The 21,783-nt window shown below is 37.3% G+C and overlaps 1 protein-coding gene across 11 annotated transcripts in view; it reads left to right on the top strand.

Moving 5' to 3' along the window:
* FAM13B (family with sequence similarity 13 member B) overlaps nucleotides 1–21,783 on the top strand; it is an 88,366-nt gene that overhangs the window by 54,960 nt on the left and 11,623 nt on the right. For 7 of the 11 annotated variants that reach the window (XM_028103735.2, XM_028103733.2, XM_028103732.2 and 4 more), the window contains 9 exons: nucleotides 1,376–1,417; nucleotides 2,114–2,269; nucleotides 4,053–4,185; nucleotides 13,331–13,395; nucleotides 15,578–15,626; nucleotides 16,040–16,190; nucleotides 18,950–19,015; nucleotides 20,423–20,633; nucleotides 21,341–21,470. In XM_028103735.2, coding sequence (XP_027959536.1) covers nucleotides 1,376–1,417; nucleotides 2,114–2,269; nucleotides 4,053–4,185; nucleotides 13,331–13,395; nucleotides 15,578–15,626; nucleotides 16,040–16,190; nucleotides 18,950–19,015; nucleotides 20,423–20,633; nucleotides 21,341–21,470 — 1,003 coding nt within the window. The remainder of the gene's footprint in view (nucleotides 1–1,375; nucleotides 1,418–2,113; nucleotides 2,270–4,052; nucleotides 4,186–13,330; nucleotides 13,396–15,577; nucleotides 15,627–16,039; nucleotides 16,191–18,949; nucleotides 19,016–20,422; nucleotides 20,634–21,340; nucleotides 21,471–21,783) is intronic. The other 4 variants (XM_088023266.1, XM_028103736.2, XM_088023265.1 and 1 more) reach the window with 1 other exon arrangement.

Here is a 21,783-nt window from a genome sequence, read left to right as displayed (position 1 = left end):
CCGACTGAGCCACCCAGGCGCCCCTGTTTGTACTTTTTATTTAAAAAAAACACTGAGCATATTCCATTGTAGGGTTGTCCCACACCTTGTATCTGCTTTCACCTGTTTGGTTTGATACCTTTGTTTGGCTGTTGTGAATAAAGCCTCTATGCTTGTGCTAGTTGTTGTCTTCTTTTTTTTTTTTTAAAGATTTTATTTATTTATTTGAGAGAGAGAGAATGAGAGAGAGCATGAGATGGGGGAGGGTCAGAGGGAGAAGCAGACTCCCCGCCGAGCAGGGAGCCCGATGCGGGACTCGATCCAGGGACTCCAGGATCATGACCTGAGCCGAAGGCAGTCACTTAACCAATTGAGCCACCCAGGCGCCCCTTGTGCTAGTCTTCTAAAGGAATTATGCTTTCACTTCTCTTGAGTAAATACCCAGGAGTACAATTACTGGCTCATTTGGTAAGTTGTATAAGGAAGTGCCAAACTGGTTTCCAAAGTGGTTGGGATGTTTTAAATTTCCAGCAGCAATATAGGAAGGTTCTAGTTGCTTCACATCCTTACCAGCACTTTGATTTAATTTTAAACATTTTAGTGGTATCCACATCTCCTTGTGGGTTTCTGTAGAACTTTTAACTATGGTAAAAATGAAGATGTTATCTATATTTTTATAAGTATCAGTAGATACTGTGGTGCAGAATTTGCTAAGGAATGCCTGTTAATAGTACAGTGAATGAGGTAGTATGATTTTAGTATCGATTTTGCCTTTTTCGTAACTTGAGAATATCCTCTGAGTAGTAGCGTATGCTGTTAATTCTGGCAAGGAGTACAGAGTAAGCATTGAGGCCTTGTACTATCCTAGATGAGGTGGTTTTGTTGGGATAGTAGTCCACTTTTTTTTCGCTTCAGCCTTGGAATATAGGTCAGTGTTTCTCCAAGTGAGCACCAGATGAAATAGTCGGCTACACACACACACACACACACACACACACACACGTATGTATATTTAGTTTTTTGTGTGAAAAATAAATTTTTTTTAATCATTTTTTTTAAAGATTTTATTTACTTATTTGAGAGAGAGCGAGCACGAGCACAGAGGGAGAGGCAGAGGCAGAGGGAGAAGCAGGCTTTCCCGCTGAGCAGGGAGCCCGACGCAGAGCTCGATCCCAGGACCCAGGGACCATGACCTGAGTAGAAGGCAGATGCTTAACTGACTGAGCCACCCAGGTGCCCCTGAAAAATAAATTCTTTAAAAATTAGAATCCTACTCTTCCAGAAATGAACCTAAAACTTGGTGCTTGCTTTCCTGATTGTGTCAAGGTAGTGCAACTCTTTTTGTAGTTACTTAGTATTGAAAAGTTTTATAGCTAATGTCTTTCTTTGATTACAGTGCCCATATATCTCCCATCAGCATCTTACCAGCCTCTGCGGAGTAAGTAATATATTTGTAGAAGACAATTTAAAAATATTACTTAACTGTAGAAATGAAAATCATGTATTTATTAAATAAAAAACGTTTATAAAAAGAAAATCATGTATTTATTGTGCTTACTTTAGAGGAAGGATTGTACATAAGGCAGTGAAACTAAATATTTTATATACTGTAATAGGAACAAATAAAGAATGCATTGCCTAATACATAAAATAAAGATTGAACTTTCATCAGATGATTTTTTTGATCTTCTGAAATGATTGAGAAATGTCAGTAGATCTCTTTTTATTAAGTTTTCTTTAAGAAGTAGACTTCATGTAAAAAATGTGGACAGGACCCTTACAGTTTCTTTGATTTAGCTGAGTGTTGATAAATTATTTCACCTTATAAATATAGCTTTAAAGAATCTATGTAAATATTTTTTCCATATATGAGCAGGGAATGAATTACTGGGAGAACTTATCTTTCCCACCTCAGTAGTAATAGTGATGTTATGATTGATTTGTATAATAATTTCTTTTAAAAATTTAACCCATTATCATGTATTCCTTTTATGTGTTTCTTCTTATACTCTAGTTTACCCATTTAAATACCCTGATAATTTGTCTTACTAGTCACGTTTTAATGTTTGTATTTATGTGGCCAAATGCCCAGTTAGGGTGACTGCTTCTCACTAAAATGTGTTCTGTTTTGTAGCATTTTAGAAAGAACAATTAGAGCAGCTGTGGAACAGCACCTTTTTGATCTGCAGAGCAGCATAGATCATGATCTTAAGAATTTACAACAGCAAAGTCTGGTGTGTAATAATGAAGCAGAAAGTTTTAATTGTGATGGGGAAGGATCTAATAACCAGTAAGAAACTTTTATAACATTTCACTATTATTTCTTACAATTATAAAATTGTTTTAATATATCTTTTAAAAATCGTACTTTACTTAAATAATGGGATCTTGGGGATTTCTGAAAGTATGTGTGGAAAGTGACTTTGTATGTAAGTTGCATATACTCACTTAAGATTGAAAATTGATATCTTCCATTATGGTAGTAGACATTAAGTCCAGTACTGCCAGATTTTCTTCCCTGAACATCAGATGAAGTAGTGAGCTTACCTCACTATGTTGTATGAAAAAAATAATGTTAAAAAAAATTAGACCCATACTATGTGCAACAAATGGTCACACCATGAGAGACATGAAATGATCTAGACCGCTAGATGCAGGGGTAGCAGATTGGCATCACTCATGTTGTATATAGTCATTGAGTGCAACGGTGAGCAGAATCATCCTTTACTATTTAAATTTTATCCCCTGTCATCAGCTACTACCCTGCTGCCCTCCCTACATACTTTTAAAAAAATAGTTTAGCTGTTACTAGTTGAATTTTGTATCAGTTAAAAGTACCTCTGTGTGCTCTGTGATTTGTGATTTTATTCCACTCTTCATCTGATTACCTTTAAATGGATGAAATGCCTCATCTCCTTTCCTATTTCCTCAGCCCTGCACTTGAGGGATATATAGGTGCCTTTCTTTGAGACCATAATACATTGATTTCATAGTTTTCATTTATCAGATTTTATTTGGAGGGCAGATGAGAAAGATGTACCCAAATTTGGAGGATTCATAGGAGGTTAAAAAAAAAAGGAGATAATTGGGTAAAGTGTTTTTTCTTTTCTTTTTTTTTTTGAAGAATTATTTTTAAAAGGCCAAGTATGTGTAGTACACTAGAATAGCTATTGAGTATGAACTGAAACTGAAAAAATTAATGGATCTGAAAACCAGTGGTTGCGATATGTTTATTTTTGGAATACCATATTGTACAACTGCAGGTGTGCTATGTGTCTGAATAGATGGCATGACCAACCAGTGCAGCTCTGTGGCCCTGATTTGTGGTGCTTTGAAGGCATGATTAGAACTGATAAAACTGGTTTGACCTAGGGACTATTTGGGCTGAATATGAAGGAAAAAAGCAATATCTGAAACAAAACAGTAACTAGAAGTTGGTAATTGTGGAGAACTGTTTCAAAGGCTATAATTAATATAAGTAGATTCCTTGGTGTTTGTCTTTAGCTTAGCTAGAGATCCTGAAACCCATGCCCATGCTCAGACAATCTTATTTTTATCTCTGGGGAAGTAACTCATGTTCTGTCATTGATGGTGGTATTGTATTTGTAAACAAAAGCCTGCTGCAGTATTTTGCATATTCTAAATTATGTAACATGAAAAATCTGCAGTAGGAAGCTATTCCTATCATGCTTGATAAGGTGTTGGACATTATCATATCTAGTGCTAGACTTGTATTTTAATTGGAACAGATCATTATAATTGAGAGTATGCATTTGTAAGGGAAGTTATTTTGACACATAAATTATTTTTTCAGCCATTCATTTGCTTTTGAAAATTTTCAAAGGGAGTAACAAACAAGGTGGTTTTCTTATAACATTCCCTGGAGAGACAAAAATAAACTTAGTGTGTTTAATAATCTAATTTGGCAAAATAAAGAATGTGTGAAGTTTTATGAAAAGGACACATTTTGCTTAACAAGTGAAAGTTTCCCATCATTATTGATATTTATTTATTTTAAAGGCATTACATACTCAACATTTGGCCTGATCTGATTTTTTAATCTTCATTACTAGGGTTGATATTGCTGATGATATTATTAATGCCAGTGAAAGTAACAGAGACTGTTCAGAACCTGTGGCTAGCACTGATTTAGACAATGAAGTTATGCAGCAAGATTTTGTATTTGAGGATGAAGAAAATAACCAGGTAAGAAATGCAAAGACTAAAAAAACTTTGTGTTAGGTATGCTAGACGTTCAGCGCTGATTGCTTTATGTGTTCCTTTGATACCAGAAGCTGACACATACTTGTCTTGATTATAAATTCCAAGAACATACACCCTATCAGTAAAGATCAAGAACCATCATTGGGTAGGGAATTAGATATAAAATATTTAAGAATATTTGCCTGGAAGGAAACAAATGACGATGTTAGCTGAGGTGGTTGGTGGTATTATGGTTGAATTTTGTTCTTTTTAAAAGCTTTTTTCCTATTTCCCATTTTTTTCCTGAAGAACGTGGGATCTTTTCACAGAAAAAATCCATGAACATCACTTTATTATTATTATTTTTAAAGATTTTATTTATTTATTTGACAGAAAGAGAGACAGTGAGAGAGGGAACACAAGCAGGGGGAGTGGGAGAGGGAGAAGCAGCCTCTGCCGAGTGGGGAGCCTGATGCGGGGCTGGATCCTGGGACACTGGGATCGTGATCTGAGCCGAAGGCAGATGCTTAACGACTGAGCCACCCAGGCACCCCCATGAACATCACTTTAGAAGTCACTAAATTGTTTTCAATGTCTTAATTATCAATGGTAACATTGTTTTTAAAACAATGTTAATAAATATACAAAGCAGTACTTCTAAGACATGTTTCAAAGTACAGTTTTGATAACACTTTTTAAAATAAGATTCTTAATGGATAAGGAAGTTTTCTTCAACATGTTTTCATACTAAACCATAAACTCTAAGATAAAGATATAAAGAATTCAGGATCTTTTGACTGAGATTTGTATTCTGGCTTTGCCTCTTAATAGAACTGTGACTTTGGCCACCTTACCTAACTTTTCTTATCTGCTCTTTGCTTTTCCTTAGGTGGGGAGTAATACTTATTTTAGAGGATTATTATAATATCCAAAGAAGTGGAAGTATACAGTTATTTTTATAAGCTAGGAAACATTTCACAGAAGTTAAGCTGCTCCGCTATTTTCACTGCATTTGTTTATTACTTGTATATTAATGCTTTTACTTCTGGTATATTAGATTAATCCCTTTTCATCTATTCATCGTTAATTGCTTCTATAGTTGTCTCCTTGCCCTTTTCTGCCTGTCTACTGGATCATTTCCATCAGTGTAAAATGTTATTTTCCCACGTTTAGGAAATAACTCTCTCTTGACTCTTCACCCCACTGTAGTTAAACCCCTATTTTTTGCTTCCCCCATAATAAAATAACTTGAATGTGTTGTCTCTTTTCTTTAATTCTTCTCTTCCCACTCTATCTTGAACCTTCTTCAGGTAACCTTTTGCCCCATCATTCCTCTGAAATTGCTTTTGCAAGTTACCAGTGATGTCTGTTGCACATTTTACTTGATCTATGAGTACAATTTGATTCAATTAATTACTCCCACTACCTTGATATGGTTTTTTTCTTGGCTGTCAGGATCTCTCACTCCTCTGTGTTTTTTTCTACTTGACTGGCTGCTCCGTTTCTTTGTTGATTGCTTTTCATGTTCTAAACCTTTGAAATTTGGAATGGCTCAGTAACCAGTTCTCAGATTGCTTATTTTCATTCACTCCCTTGGTAATCTCATTTAGACTAATGATTTTAAAATACCATCTACATGCTAAAGATTCCACAGTTGTCTCTCTAGGTGAGATCTTTTCTTGAACTTACTATATTGAGTTGTTTTACTTAACATTTACACTTGAAAATCTTATAAGCATTTTGAATTTTATAGGCACCAAACTCAACTTAGAATCTTGCCCACATATCTGATCTTTTTGTCTTTAAAATCTCAATAAAGGACAATTTCTCCTTCCATATGCATAAGCCAAAAGCCTTGGGTCATCCTTGGTTTCTTTCACTGCACATCCAGTCTTTTACAGAGTCCTGTTTGCTATACCTTCAAAGTTTATCTGGAATCTGACCACTTTTTACCTTTTCTTTTACCACCATGTAGGTCCAAACCCAACATTATTTCACCTAGATTAATAGATTAATATAGGCTCCTACCTGGTACCATCTTTGCCTCCCTGTGGGTCTATTCTCAGCACAGCAGCCAGAGTGATTCTTTTAAAAGGAAAGTTATATAATGTCAGTTCTCTTCTTAGAACCTTCCAGTGCCATCTGGGTATAAAAATGTAGGAGTAGGCATTACAAAAACACTAACAGACATCTCAGTGTTAAGGTTCTGTTGGGATTGCTGTTTTCCCAGGTGTCCTATGGTTTGCTTCTTCCTCTGATCCTGCAGATGTTTCCTCACTTTGACCTTTTCAGTATGGCCAAATCTCCTCATCACTCCATTTTAGTATTAGCAGGTCTTCCCATTGACCCACTCCTATCCAGTCCCTGAAGTTCCTGCCCTCCTCCCCCTTGTCCTTGATAGTATTATCACTGTTGCACATATCTTTTAAATTATTAGTTTATTGTTATTGTTATAGTTATCGTCTTTCTCCCACCTTTAGACTGTAAATCCTCAACTTTCATGAGGGTTGAAATTTTTATGTTTTGTTCATTATTGCATCCCCGTTATCTCGAACACATAGGTACTCGTTAAGTATTTGTGGATTACGTGACCAAACAAATGAATAACATCTGACACTCAGTGTGGGCATCTAAGTAAATTTGTTCCTGTTCTTCCTGTCTCGTCTTGTCTCTTCCTCTCTCTTCTCTTCCTCTCTCTTCTCCTCTCCTCCCCTCCCCTCCCCTATCAGTAGGCTCCATATCCAATGTGAGAGTTGTGCTGTACTGACTGAGCCAGCTAGGTGCCCCATAAGTAAATGTGTTGAATGAAATTGAGGTATGAATTACTTTGTTAAGAATGCAAGAGTTATTGGGGCGCTTGGGTGGCTCAGTTGGTTAAGCAACTGCCTTCGGCTCGGGTCATGATCCTGGAGTCCCGGGATCGAGTCCCGCATCGGGCTCCCTGCTCAGCGGGGAGTCTGCTTCTCCCTCTACCCCTCTTCCCTCTCATGCTCTCTCTATCTCATTCTCTCTCTCAAATAAATAAATAAAATCTTTAAAAAAAAAAAAAGAATGCAAGAGTTATTTTTTTTCCAAAAACTTTATTTTTTAGAGCAGCTTTAGGTTTACAACAAAATTGACAGGGTGGTACAGTGATTTCCCATATGTTCCCTGCCCTAACACATGCACAGCCTCCCCCGTTAGCACCATCACTCACCTGAACGGTACATATTTTACCAGGAATGAACCTGCACTGACACATCATAATCACTCCAAGTCTAGTTTATCTTAAAGTTTATTCTTCATGTTGTATATTTCATGGGTTTAAACAAATGTATAATGACATGTATTCATTATAATATCATACTCTGGTTTTTAAACTGTCCTAAAAATCCTCTGTGCTCTGTTCATTTCTTCCACCACCCTTGCAACCACTGATCTTTTTATTGTCTGCATAGTTTTGCCTTTTCCAGAATATCATATAGTTGGGGGCGCCTGGGTCGCTCAGTTGTTAAGCGTCTGCCTTCGGCTCAGGTCATGATCCCAGGGGTCCTGGGATCGAGCCCCGCATCGGGCTCCCTGCTCAGCAGGGAGCCTGCTTCTCCCTCTCCCACTCCCCCTGCTTGTGTTCCCTCTCTTGCTGTCTCTCTCTGTCAAATAAATAAATGAAAATCTTTAAAAAAAAAAAAAAAGAATATCGTATAGTTTGAATTGTGTAGTATATAGTCTTTTCATATTGGCTTCTTTTACTTTAATAATGCATTTAAGGTTCCTTCATGTTTTCTTCATGGTTTGATAGCTCATTTCTTTTTAGTACTGAACCATATTCCATTGTTTTTAGTACTGAACCATATTCCATTGTTTCAGTGTACCACAATTTATTTATCCATTCATCTAATGAAGGACATCTTGGTTGCTTAACCGACTTGCTTAACTGACTGCGCCATCCAGGCGCCCTAGATCTATAAATTTTTAAATAGGTACAATAGTTGGTAGGGTAATTTGGACTATCTTTGAGGGGTTAAAACTGAAAATCAGTAGCCTGATCAGAGCTCACATCAAAATACTTATTATCAGTAAACTTATCATAAAATCAATTCATTTCAAGATTCACAAGCTTTTATTGTTGGTACCTAACAGACTTACAGTTATTTATATCTTCCAAACGCTGAGCAATTAGTGGAATGTAATCTTTTTTTCAGAAGTGGAAGCCAGAAGTATTTGGGAGCTCTAGCAGACAGCCAAGAAGAAGCGATAGATGATTGTCAATTTGACTTGTGCTATTATGAGATCTCATTAGGTTTTTTGTTGTTGTTTTTTAAAGATTTATTTATTTATTTGTGAAAGAGAGTGGGTGGGCGTGCATTAGCGTTCCTGGTGTGGGCGGGCTGAGGGAGAGGGAGAGTGAGTCTTAAGCACACTATGCTGGCCTCGAAGCCTGGTGTGGGGCTCTATATCACAACCTGAGATGAAGATCTGAGCCAGAACCAAGTCTGACACTTAACTGACTGAGTCACCCACGTGCCCCAGGTTTTTTATTTTTTCTTAACAGTTAAAAAAATATATAAAACCTCTCCCAGGAAACAACCACTCAATAACATGTTTGTTTTGTTGTTTTTAAATCCCAATCTCTCTCTTCTTTCTTTCTTTTTTTATTTTTAAAAATTGAGAAATAATTGTCATATAACATTGTATTAGTTTCTAGTTATTTATTTGACAGAGAGAGCAAGAGAGTGCACATGCACAAGCAGGGGGAGTGGCAGGCAGAGGGAGAGGGAGAAGCAGGCTCTCAGTGGAGCAGGGAGCCAGATGCGGGGCTTGATCCCAGGACCCTGGGATCACGACCCAAGCTGAAGACAGATGCTCAATCAATTGAGCCACCCACACACCCCAACATTATATTAGTTTCAAGTGTACAACATAATGATTTTATGTGTGTATATATTGTGAAATGATCACAATAGGTAGTTAACATCCATCACCACACAGTTAAAGAGCTCCTCTTCTTGTGTTGAGATTTGTAAGATCTACTCTCAGTAACGTTCATATATGCAATACAACAGTATTATTATTATTATTTTATTTTATTTTATTATTTATTTGACAGAGAGAGATAGCGAGAGTAGGAACACAAGCAGCAGGAGTGGGAGAGGGAGAGGCAGGCTTCCCATGGAGCAGGGAGCCTGATGCGGGGCTTGATCCCAGGGACCCTGGGATCATGACCTGAGCTGAAGGCAGATGCTTAACGACTGAGCCACCCAGGCGCCCCAACAATGCAGTGTTAAACGTAGTCACTAAGCTAGACGTTATATTCCTATGTCTTATTTGTTTTGTAATTGGAAGTTTGTACCTTTTGACTACTTTGACCCCTTTTCCCACTCCCAGGTCCCTACCTCTGGCAACAACCAATCTGTTCTCTGTATCTATGAGGTTGTTTTTGTTTATTTAGATGTCACATGTGATGAGATCATGTGACATTTGTCTTTCTGTCTGACTTAATTCACTTAGCATAATGCACTCGTGGTCCATCCATTTTGTGACCAATGGCAGAATTTCCTTTTTTATGGCAAAATAATACTCCATTGTATAAATATATGCACTACATTTTCTTTATCCATTCATCCATTGGTGGACACTTAGGTTGTTATCATGTTTTGGTTATTGAAAATAATGCTGCAGTGAACCTGGCTGTGCAGTTATCTTTTTGAAGTAGTGTTTTTGTTTCCTTTGTATAAATATCCAGAAGCGGAATTGCTCATAATCATATGTTCTAGTTTTAATTTTTTGAGGAACCTCCATACTGCTTTCCATAGTGGCCGGATCAGTTTACATTTCTACCAACAGTGTACTTTGGTTCCCTTTCGCTACATGTTCGCCAGCACTTGTTATTTCTAGTCTTTTTGATAATAGCCTTTCTGACAGGTGTGAGGTGCTATCTCATTGTGGTTTTGATTTGCATTTTTGTGATGATTAGTGATGTTGACCACCTTTTCATGTACCTTTGATGATCTGTATATGTTGGGCAAATGTCTACTCAGGTCTTCTGCCCATTTTTTCCCCTCTCTGCCCATTTTTAAATCTGTTTGTTTTTTCCTATTGAGTTGTATGAGGTCTTTTTCTTTTATACATTTTGGATATTAACTCATTGTCAGATATATTGTGGGTTTTTTATTTTGTTTTTTGAGAGAGCATGAGTGCATGTACTCGATCTGGGGGCGGGGCAGAGGGAGATGGGGAGAGAGAATTGCAAGCAGGCTCCATGCCCATGCAGAACCTGACATGGGGCTCAATCTCATGATCCTGAGATCGTGACCTGAGCTGAATTCAAGAGTTGGATGCTTAACCGACTGAGCCACTCAAGCACCCTTGTCAGATACATTGTTTGCCAATATTTTCCCATTTGGTAGGATGCCTTTTCATTTTGTTGATGGTTTCCTTTGCTGTAGAGACTTAGTTACACATTCATCAATGGAAGAAATTGTCTTACATTGAAGTATACTTAATAAACTGTTTAGTAAGAGTTTACTAAGCAAATGAAATGTGTGGAATGGAGTGGGGATATTTAGCTTATTTAAAAGAAGTAACTAGCATGCTTGAGGAATACTAGGTGGGTGGAGATGGGGAGATACAGAACTAAACAGTGTGGAAGCATCAATAATGAATGAATAAGGAATGGGGGGAGGCCACAGAAATTACTGGAGATGCCCATTAGGCTTTAATTAGCTCCTGGTATTTAGCCCTGACAGCCCCTAAACATTGGCAGTATGATTATGCTGCAGCCGCTGCTCCCACGAGTGTTGCCACCACTGCCGCCGCCGCCACCGCCGCCACCGCCGCCGCCGCCGCCACCACCGCCACCACCACCACCACCACCACCACCACCACCACCACCACCACCAGCAAAGCTCTCTAGCTTACCTTAATGGAGGCCAGAGCACCTTAGACTTTGTTTTGAGGACCCTGATGGTTTTGGGGAAGAGCGGGGGGAAGAGTATGGGCTGTTTTGCCACCTGATAATTTAGAAAAAACAAGCTCTTTCTCCTCATGTACAAAGGAATAAATGTTTTGTATAGAGTGAATTCTGAGGAAGTAAAATATTTTAGTTTCTCAAAAAAGTATTGTATATTTCTGTGTCTGTTAAATTGAAGTCTAGATATACTTTAACCTGACCCTAATACCTGTTTTTTTTTTGTCTTGGGGCCTAATGTAGAAGATAACTCTGCACCTTACTCTGAATTTCATCTCCTTCTTCACTGCTGGTGTATCAGTGTATCAGCTTTTGTTTTCTGTTACTGCATCTTTTATGTTGCCTCCAATTGCTTTTTTTTTTTTTAACTATTTTTCAGTATTCATTTTAAGAATTATGTTGCCTAGGGGCGCCTGGGTGGGTCAGCTGGTTAAGCGTCTGCCTTCAGCTCAGGTCGTGATCTCAGGGTCTTGGGATGGAGCCCTGCGTTGGGCTACCTGCTCAGTGGGGTGTCTGCTTCTCCCTCTCCACCTGGCCTTCCCTCCCCCACTCGGGCTCGCATGCTCTCTCTCTCTCTCTCTCTCTCTCTCTCTCTCCAATAAATAAATAAAATTTAAAAAAGTATGTTGGAGTTGGTGATGTAATAGTATGCTTTTATAATAGAACTTTATAAGTTTTTCTTCTAAGCTATTTCTTTTGATTCTCTCATAGTGACTGTAAGATAGGCCAGTAAATGATTGTTACTCTCATATTTGTGATAGCAAAGGTAGAGCTGGGACTTGAACCTGGTTCTTTGAATAAGACACCAAGGCTTATTTTAAATATTGGGTCCAGTAATGATTATTTCATGGGCCCATATTTAAGAATGCAAACTTATATTCTAGACAGAAAGGTTGCTGAAGTCTGATGTCAATAGTTCTCAAGTTTGAGTCTCAGGACCTCTTGATACTCTTAAAAGATACTGGGTATCCCAGAAGGGTTTTGTTTACATGGGTATATCTATCAGTATTTACCACATTAGAAATTAAAATTGAAAAATTAGAAAATGTTTATTAAATTCACTCAAGGAACTGTAAATACGTTTTTTTTAAAGTTAATAAAAACTATATAAAACATTTTGTACTCGAGGAATGGTATTGTTTTATATATTTACAAATACCGTTAATGTTTGTCTTAATAAAAGTCAAGTTGGATTCTCCTACCTGCTTCTGCATTCAATCTATTACTATCGGTTCTTTTTTTTTTTTTAAGATTTTATTTATTTATTTGACAGAGAGATAGCAAGAGCAGGAACACAAGCAGGGGGAGTGGGAGAGGGAGAAGCAGGGAGCCTGATGCGGGGCTTAATCCCAGGACCCTGCGATCATGACCTGAGCCAATGCAGATGCTTAACGACTGAGCCACCCAGACACCCTATTGCTGTAGGTTCTTTTGTTTGAAGTGCATGAAGACAATTCAGCATCACAGAGATATATAGTTGGAAAAGGAAGAAGTAATTGAATAGCTTTTTCCAGATAATTATGAACTGTCTTTCATATTAAAACTGGACAAGTGGTAGTTTCTTAAGAATCCAACTATCTGTTGATTTCAGAGGTGATCATTGGAAACATTGAGAAGTTTACCTAATTTGTAGTAATGGACAGGATGTTTGTATTAGACTCAGTGAGTATCTGTTTGGGGAAGGAATAGGGATAGGATGGTGTCACTAAACTCAGACAGTAGAGGGAGTGTTCATACATGTTTCTGAGGTTTACAGTTGTTATTTTGAATGTATGTAATAAAGGGATCTGGTGAACCAAATGATTCCTCTGTTACCTGCTAGGAAGCTACCAAGTTAACCTGTTTGTGGCTGAGAAGAAAGAGAAGGAGCATTTGTCAGGTGGGACCATATGGCTGTCCCGTTTGGAGGAAAGAATTCTAAGGACGGAAAAGGAATGTGATAGTAAGAGCAGTACCTCTTACCTAATAGCATAGTGAGAACGCAGGGTCTCCATTTTATACACACGCACATGCCTCGGGTTTTGAGGAAGATAAATTACTGTCTTTAAAAAGAGATTCCAACACCTATAGACTGTTATGAAGAATTAAAAGGGGGCATTTGACTAACTTGTAATCTAATATCGTAGTTTAGGTTGGAAACTTCCTCTGATACATGAATGTTGGGAGTTCCGTTAATACAGCAGTGGTGTTCTTTTTTGTCAGTCTGTAGGTATACTGTTAGAGCCGTGCAGTGACCACGGTGATGGTGAAGATGGCTGTCTTGAGGGGTAAGCATTTTCTCTCATTACTCATTAATCGTTTTGAGAATTGGAGCCCTTTACAGATTTGGGGGTGAGAATTTTTAGATGAATTTATCTATTATACATTTTTGATAATCTAAAAAACCAACTTCTTGTTTTAATGGTAAGCATAAAACATACTTATAAATATTCATAGGGGCTACAGGTTCAGACACATTAGTTATAACTTGGAAAACATTCTGAAGAAAGAACAGAGCCTTCTTGGAGACACTCTAAACTTTCAGTTGATTTGTAGAACAATTGGGAATTTATTGATATTCTGAATACACCTTTCATTGAGTTAATTCATAGTCTTAGAACTGTGGATAACCAACTGAAAGATTATAGCATATTTGCTTTACCACATTTGTACAGGATATTATTGTTCCTTTCCAGCTTCTCCTTGGTGTATCCCAGTATAGTCTTACATAGGTTGTGCTTGTTTACCTCCTTGGCCAGCAAAAATGGGAGGGAGATACTGAGGCAATGAGTATTTCAGCCATATATAGTCACCATAGATACTCGATAGATACAATCCCTTTGAGCAGAAGCTTTCTAGAATGTTTTAAGTCACTGAATAGGTTTTGGGTCCTGTTACCCTTTTTCTGATTCTTTGAGACATTGCCAAGCAGTGTATATTATAACTTTCCTAGGAAAGATGATTTGATATTCAGAAAACAGATTTGTAATGAACACAGACTAGATTGTAAATACTGAGGATTCTCAAACATTACTGATTTGGTGATAGCTTGTTGGCAAGGGTAAACTTGTGTTAATGCCATTGTCTCTTAATTGTGAGTAGGAAACCTGTTCTGTAAGGGTAAGTAAATTCTTTGGAGCCATGTCTCTGGAGTGTCTCCATACTCTGAAGGTCCACAGATTTCCTGCTTACAGCAGTTCCTTGTGCTTCCTTTCAGGAGGCAGGAATGATCCTCTTCCAGCCCAGGGAGTATTGGAGCTATGGGCTGAAGATATAAGATAAACAGGCATCCCCAGAATGATGACATCTGGATTTGGTAGAACAATAAGGATCCATTTAGTGAGGACTCAATCTTTTTGGAAAAGCTCTTTCCTCTTCAACTTGTGTATAGGTTAGCAAATTTGTTTTTAGATCCAAAGAGTTTCTTGGTTAGATGGATTACATTTTGCATGCTTAACACTCATGTTTCTCAAATTTAGATGATTGGGTCTTTTGTAGTCTCAAGGTAGAATGTAGCTCATTCCACCATTTGCTCCCACTCTAAGCAAGGGAAGGCCTTTGAGCTTGCCAGGGAATTTAGTTAATTTCTTATGCTCAGCAAGAATAAGGTAATTATGCATATGAGGAGATGACTTGCCATAGTTAGATCAAGACCTGTCGTCTGGGTACACACTGTTAAGGCAGGATACAAGCAGCATCTGTATGTACCGTTGTAAATTGCCACCATATCTTTGGGGAGAAGAAATTTCCCACAGTAGGTATATTGCTAACCTACTGTAATACCAGATGCTCTGTTGACTGGTCAAATAGGGAGAGATCATTTGTGACAGCTTGCTCTAATATCTGTTCTAAATAGGGGTTCATTTTTATGGGGGGTATAAGAGGTGACTTGAAATTTTTAAAAATTTCTTTTTTTACATGTTACCATTATGTTTTGAGCAAGGAGAGGTTTAGAAGTAGTAATCTTGTTCTGATTGTGATAGAACACAATCAGATTTAAAATACAGGACCATAAAAAAATACATATATATAGGACCATCACTGTACCTTTAAAAAAATCTTCTTTAAAAGAAAAAAAAGTCCCAGAGTGGGGGATAATAAAGCTATTTGGTTAAAACTAATATTTACTTTACAAAATCTTTTCCATTATACATTCAACCCTTTTGGTTTCTTTTTATTGTGGATTTTAATTTTACTTTTAAAATGTTTTTCTTTTGGGGGGTGGTTGTGTGGGAGGGTGGAGAATGTTACTTAATTTTTCTAAATCTGAAGTAATTCTGTGGATCTTTTCAGTAGTGTGTGATTTTCAGATATAGGGCTCCAAAGAATGGGCATATGTCCAGTTGTCATTTTCTTCTCTCATATTATAAATGCTAACTAATTGGGGAAGAGAGAAATCTAGGTAAGAATTGTACAATGATAGTAACCTACTTATTCCTAAAAGACTAATAACTGTACTTGTATTTTTAGGAAAGAGTATGTGCCATTTGATAGTGCTACATTGTCACACTTGATTCTGGTAAGACTTTTTTCTATCGGTTCTTACAAATTTGACTAGGTTTAACCTACCAATTATTGTACCTGGCCTTTAACGCTTGGGTTGAATAGGTTTAAAGGAGATGTAAATACAGATTCTCTTACCAGATATTTTACAGTTAAGCAGCGACTTAATTTGTCACTTTTGGTTACAAGTAACTTGGTTATAGAAACATTTTCCTGAATTTGGGATCCAAACTTTGTCTTCTAATAGTCCATACTATAAAAATGCAGATGTGTGTTTGAAAATAGTTTGGGTGGTGGGAGTGGGACAGCTGAGTATAGAGGCCCGATAGGACACTAATGGAGACCAGACAGGGATATACGCTGCTTGTCTTTAAGCTGAGTGAGAAAAGCTTTGTGGTTGTGAAATGTATTCTTTATTTTAAAATACAGGATTCTAGTAGCAAGATATGTGATTTGAATGCCAACACTGAATCAGAAGTGCCAGGAGGTCAAAGTGTTGGTGTTCAAGGGGAAGCAGCATGTGGAACCCAAATTCCACATTTAGATCTGAGGAACGTTTCTGATGGTGATAAATGGGAAGGTAATTTTAGCCACACGTTATTTTCCTGATACTGTTATTTGTAACTGAAATTACCTAAAGCAATAATGAGACTACTGCTCTTTTCTGGACAATCTTACTCATTTTGAGTTTCTCTTCTCTCTTTCATGTAAGAGGAGTGAGTGAGTGTTGTTACTCAGATGCACTGATGAGATTGTAGGGCAACTATCGCATGTGAACTTGAAGTTCTTATTTGATCCATTAGCTTTGAAGATGAAGTTAGAACTGATTAAAAAAATAAAATCCCCCAGGATAGACTTTTGTTAATTGTTAAGCTAGGTGCTTAACAATTTCGCAGTCTTTGAAAATCTCACGTTAGGGCTTGGAGATCTCACCACTTTAAACAGAGGGCTTATATGTAACTATGTTTCCTTAATGATCATCAGGAAGCCTTTTTTTTTTCCCCCCAAAATGATCTTTGAAGGCATTTCTAAGCAAATACTGTACCATATCCCCACATCTGTGTATTAGATTATATAAGCATGGGAACAGAGTCCTAACAGGTTTACAAAGGAGAAAAGTTTAAATTTAAAAAGCAAGCCACCTCTGTGTGTGTGTGTGTGTGTGTGTGTGTGTGTGTGTGTGTGTATGTCAGAACTCAGCGAATGTGTACTTAAGACTTGTATTTCATTGTATAAGTTTTTTTTTAATCAAAAGATGCAAAACCTAAATAAATACTGAACTCCAGTGAATGACTTGCATGCTGAAGTGTTTATAGGGAAGTATATGATTACCTGCAGTTTACTTTGAAATCCATGAAAAAATAAGATGGTTAATGGAATGGATAAATATTAAAAAGCAAGAATAGTAAAATATTAATGGTTGAATCTAGATGATTGGTGTAGCGATGTTTACTGTAAAATTTTTTCAAGTTTATTGTATATTTATAAACTTCCAAATGTTGGGGGTGGGGGAGTGGAAGCCAGCAACAAATTTGAATTTAGGGGTCCTGTATCACACACCTTCCTAGGTAAAGAGACATTGAGACAACTCAGGATTTTTCCAAGTTACTTATTTATTCATTTGGATGAAGTTCCCTTGGTTATCTCACCTTTGGCTAGTTAGCTGACAACATACAGTGGTAATACCAAGAACTGCAGTGCTAATACCACGGCTCCTTTTGCTACCTCAGGTCTACTCATTTGATCACAGTTGGAGTTTTTATTTATTTTTTAAGGTTAGCCAATTTTTTTTTTAAGCCCCAACCAAGTCATTGTCTGTGCCAATCTTTATTGCTGTCTCTCCACCCCCCTTCCTTTTTTTTTTTTTTGTTCTAGATGTTTGGCATGCCTAGTGGCATATTATGTGTCTTAGACTAAATCAGGAAGTTGTCTTTCTTTTGCTTTGTTCTGGGTTATTTGGGATGTTTGGAATTTATGAAGCTGCTCCCCAGAATTAGGGGATATGTTAGCATCCTGGTGGCAGTAAAGATCAACTGTCCCTTTCATTTATTTATCTTGACATAGTCACTGAAAAGAAGTGGTCGTCAACAGAGCAACCATGGAGCCAGCTGAAGTAGGAGAGGCTGGGATTCTGACAGAGGGCGGATGCGTCTCTGTTTTGGAGGACGCAGATAAATAGCTCTTCATAATCTTTGGCCTGGGCACTCTGATCTTAAGTTTTAAGCATAGAAGAGCACTTGTTTTCCATTGTCTGAGGAGATAGAACTTTCTGTGTTCAGCTTCGCTTTCTGGATGCCTCCCTAAAGCGAATTTAATGCCGAGCTCACTGTTTCCCTGTCAGAATCCTCCCCTTATGGCTGTGGTACAGAAAGAAAGTAATTGTAGACCTCTGATTTTCAGTGCCTCAGCTCACCTGTTATAAACCTGGCTCAGCAGCTGTGACAAATCCACATAGACCACCTACCTGCTGGCTTTTACAGGAATAGGGGTTAGTGACTTTCAGAGAGCCAGTGGTGGTAGACATTTGAGTGAACTTCTCAGCCATGAACCCTGCATGTGCTTGGAAGAGTGGCTGTTAGCAGACTATGTTGTTCCTTCCAACTTTGCCACCAATACAAAGATTGATTTTCTTTATCTAGGAATTAGGATGTTCTAATGAAAGTCTTCCTTAAGAGGCCAAATTACTTTAGACCCTAGATACCTTGGAATCAGAGACCTACCTTGTTTGATGTGCCTCTTAAAAGAGAAGTGGGGTCACTCCAAATAGAAGCCCACATCCCTCTTGCATAGTATGTGGGTTTTGTGTTTTGTATTGCTCAAAGGATAGTCAGCAGAATGCAGTTGGCAAGCAGGTAGCACATGGCCACCACCAGGATGAATTTGTAGCAGCCGGTCAAAAGGTTTTGGCTTTTAATACAAGTGGGCAGTATCTTTCCTTCAGACTTTCTCCTGCTAAAACTCTTGAATGAAATACAAGTAGGGTCTTTCCAAAGAGCAAACTAAGGGAGATATTTTTCTGTCAAATCAATTAAATTGAAAAGCTTCAAACAGTACTTGGTTAAGAGTTTCCATTTCTTCAGTTTTATGTTTGAGTTTTAATAAAACAGCACTACTTTGATTTTTTTGCCTTGCTTGCTGAAATGGAAATGTATGTTGTGTTTGTTTTTAAAGATTGGTTAGCAGTAATTTCTTTGAATAAAGTTTTTGAGCAGAATGCCTAACTGGTTTTAGGGAAATGTTTTTGGTATCTTTGGCTTTGTGTTAGTTATGTGTATGGTTTGTTCTGACTGTGCTGTGTGTTCACTTTAGTATTTTTTGCCATTTTTTCCATTTTATTAGCGTCATGCCCTATCACTTTTCCCCTCATTGATTTCAAAACAATGCATCTGCAGAGAGATGGGGAGGGTAAGTATGGTTCACCATAGTTTAGTTTTTTTGCCTTTTGATGGTTCACTTTGTTTGCCTTTTTATAAGCCCTTCTCCTGCTGTCCCCATATATTAGGAAAACTGTTCTGGGTTAAAAATGATACCCAGAAATAATTGTTTTTTGTTACTTCCCTCTTAAAACAGGTGATTTCTCACAAAATGTTTATTACCAGTTATTTGCTGGGAAGCAGGTACAAGGGTTGCTTTGAAAATCACTTTATTGCTGGGTTTATTGTGGGATTGCACGCTTTGTACTCAATTTTTAGTTATCAGATTGATCTGGGCTTTAAAAACTAACTGAATTATGTTCTGATTACCCTGGAAAAATTATGTAATGCTTTAAATTGCTAATATGTAAAGTTAAACTAAATTACTAAAGTAGTAATCCTTAGCTATTGTGTGAAGAAAAAGAAAACATCAGTCTAATTTTTGACACTGTCAAGCCATCTTTGCATCCAAAAATACTTAAAAACTCACTTTTGCTATTGTTAATAGTCATACATCAAAGTTTTAAATTGTAGTTTTATATATTTAAGTTAGTGTATAAGTTTTTCCCCTCTTCTGGATTCCAGTGATACTTGTATTTTTGTATTTGGAGTATATTTGTGGATTGTATGTTTATCTGTATGTGTTCTGTATGTAATCAAACCTTACATGGGCACAGACATCAAATATATCGACGTGGGTTCATTTGAGAACATACAGGATAACTCCAGTAAGATAAATGTGCTTAAGGTCTAGTGCTGTTAAATTTTGTCTTGATAATACTGTTGAGTGTTTAATTACTAAGATATGTATTGAACATAGAAATCTTGTAATAGAAAATAACAACCACAACTTAATGTTAGAGGCCAGGTGCTGTCAGGTGAATTAGCTGCTCATTTGGAAATGTTAAGAATTCTTTTGGAGTCAGAGAGCTCCAGTTGGTGAGTGTTGTGAATAGCATGGGGAATAGCTTCCTTCCACTTTTAAGATAGTCACTTGACAGTGAGTGATAGCTTATTCACCTGGCAGCTATTGAGGACTGTGTCTGTTTACTGTTTATAAAACAACACTTGAAACATAATATCTAATATAACTTTAAAGAGCTTGACAGTGTCCTTCCTTGCTTTGTGACTGGGTTCAGAAATTTAAGGTATAACTCTTTATGGGAAAATAAAACTGAGCTAAAAAAAAAAAAAGCATAGAAAATTAGAAACTGTAGTAGGCTTTATGAAGATCCTATATATCCCTTGTTTTTTTTTAAAGTATATAACAAATATTATATGAACCCATAATCATACATAATGATATGATTTAAAGAAAATACAGCTGATAATTGTGTGACTTTTTTTTCCATGTGGAACCAAGAGACCCATGGTACTATTCTTTGTGTTTGTTTTACAGAGCCGTTTCCTGCTTTTAAGTCTTGGCAGGAAGACTCTGAGTCTGGAGAAGCTCAGCTCTCTCCACAAGCTGGAAGAATGAATCATCACCCCCTGGAAGAGGACTGTCCTCCGGTATTATCACATCGTAGTTTAGATTTTGGGCAAAGCCAGCGTTTCCTACATGATCCAGAAACACTGGATTCCTCATCTAAGGCACTTTCTTTTACTAGGTACATTATTTTTATATCCTTATGAGAGGCCGATTGTTATTATGTCACCAGATCCTTTGAAAGATTTAATTCTCCAGACTTACAGTTCAAAGGTTTCCCCCTGTATCATGAAAAACGTTTTTTGTAATTTTTTGGAGGGGGCTTGTAACTTCTGAGTTCATTGAGGTGTAGAGGTTTGCTATCTAATAGACATTTCCTCATAGTGTACATACTCATTTTTTCACCTATGACTGAAATACGGAACTCTGGAAGGGAAGCAGAAAGTGGAACTCACCAATCCCTAATGTTCTTATTGTCAGGACTTTAAATTGATTCTGAATGTCAAAACCTTTCCTTTGCCGTTTGAACACAAAATGAACTCTGAGCTGCTAGGCATCTTTGTTTCTTTTCTGCCTTTGTCCAAACAACTTTTGAGTGGTTATACATTGTTTTCAACAGTACTTGTGTTAGCTACTGGTGTGGTCTCTAAACTTGAGTGTAAGGGTTTTGGGTGTTGTTTGTTTGTTTGACACTACCTGACCTTTAGTGTTCAAGCCCCACTATGGGTATAGAGATAACTTAAAAATAAAATTTATAAAAACTCTTTTGGTTTCAGGTGTACATCATAGTAATTTGATAGTTTTGTACATTGGAATGAACCCCATGATAGGTCTAGCTACCATCTGTAATAACTTGAAATTTTAACTAACACTCTTGTTTTAATTCAGGATTCGAAGATCATCCTTCAGTTCAAAAGATGAGAAAAGAGAAGACAGAACACCATATCAGTTGGTCAAGAAACTTCAGAAAAAAATCAGACAATTTGAGGAACAGTTTGAAAGGGAAAGAAATAGCAAGGTAAGTTTGTAGCATTGTCGAGGGAGCATTGTCGAGGGTTTGACAGATCTATTGGAATTGGGAGGAGGTTCTTTGGAGAGCATTTGTCCATCTCTTTTCTTAGATAATGAAGTTGAGGTGTACAGAGAAATCGTGATCATGTAGATCTGAGATTATATAGATCCATAGCTGCCTCATTTCCAGGCCAGTATTCTTACCAGTGCATCTTTATATTTCAATTGGCAAAAAAGCTTCTATAATTTTTAAAGGAAATACTTTACATTGACAAATCACATTAGTGCTATTTCTGCTTCCTCAAAAACCACAAATAGCG

The sequence above is a fragment of the Eumetopias jubatus genome, unplaced genomic scaffold, assembly GCF_037043125.1.
Source record: "Eumetopias jubatus isolate StellerSeaLion01/CBP00866 unplaced genomic scaffold, mEumJub1_p1.0 scaffold_5, whole genome shotgun sequence".
In the NCBI taxonomy this organism is placed as follows: Eukaryota; Metazoa; Chordata; class Mammalia; order Carnivora; family Otariidae; genus Eumetopias; species Eumetopias jubatus.
The sequence above is the reverse complement of the archived record's forward strand: the minus strand, read 5'-3'. Positions and strand labels throughout refer to the sequence as shown.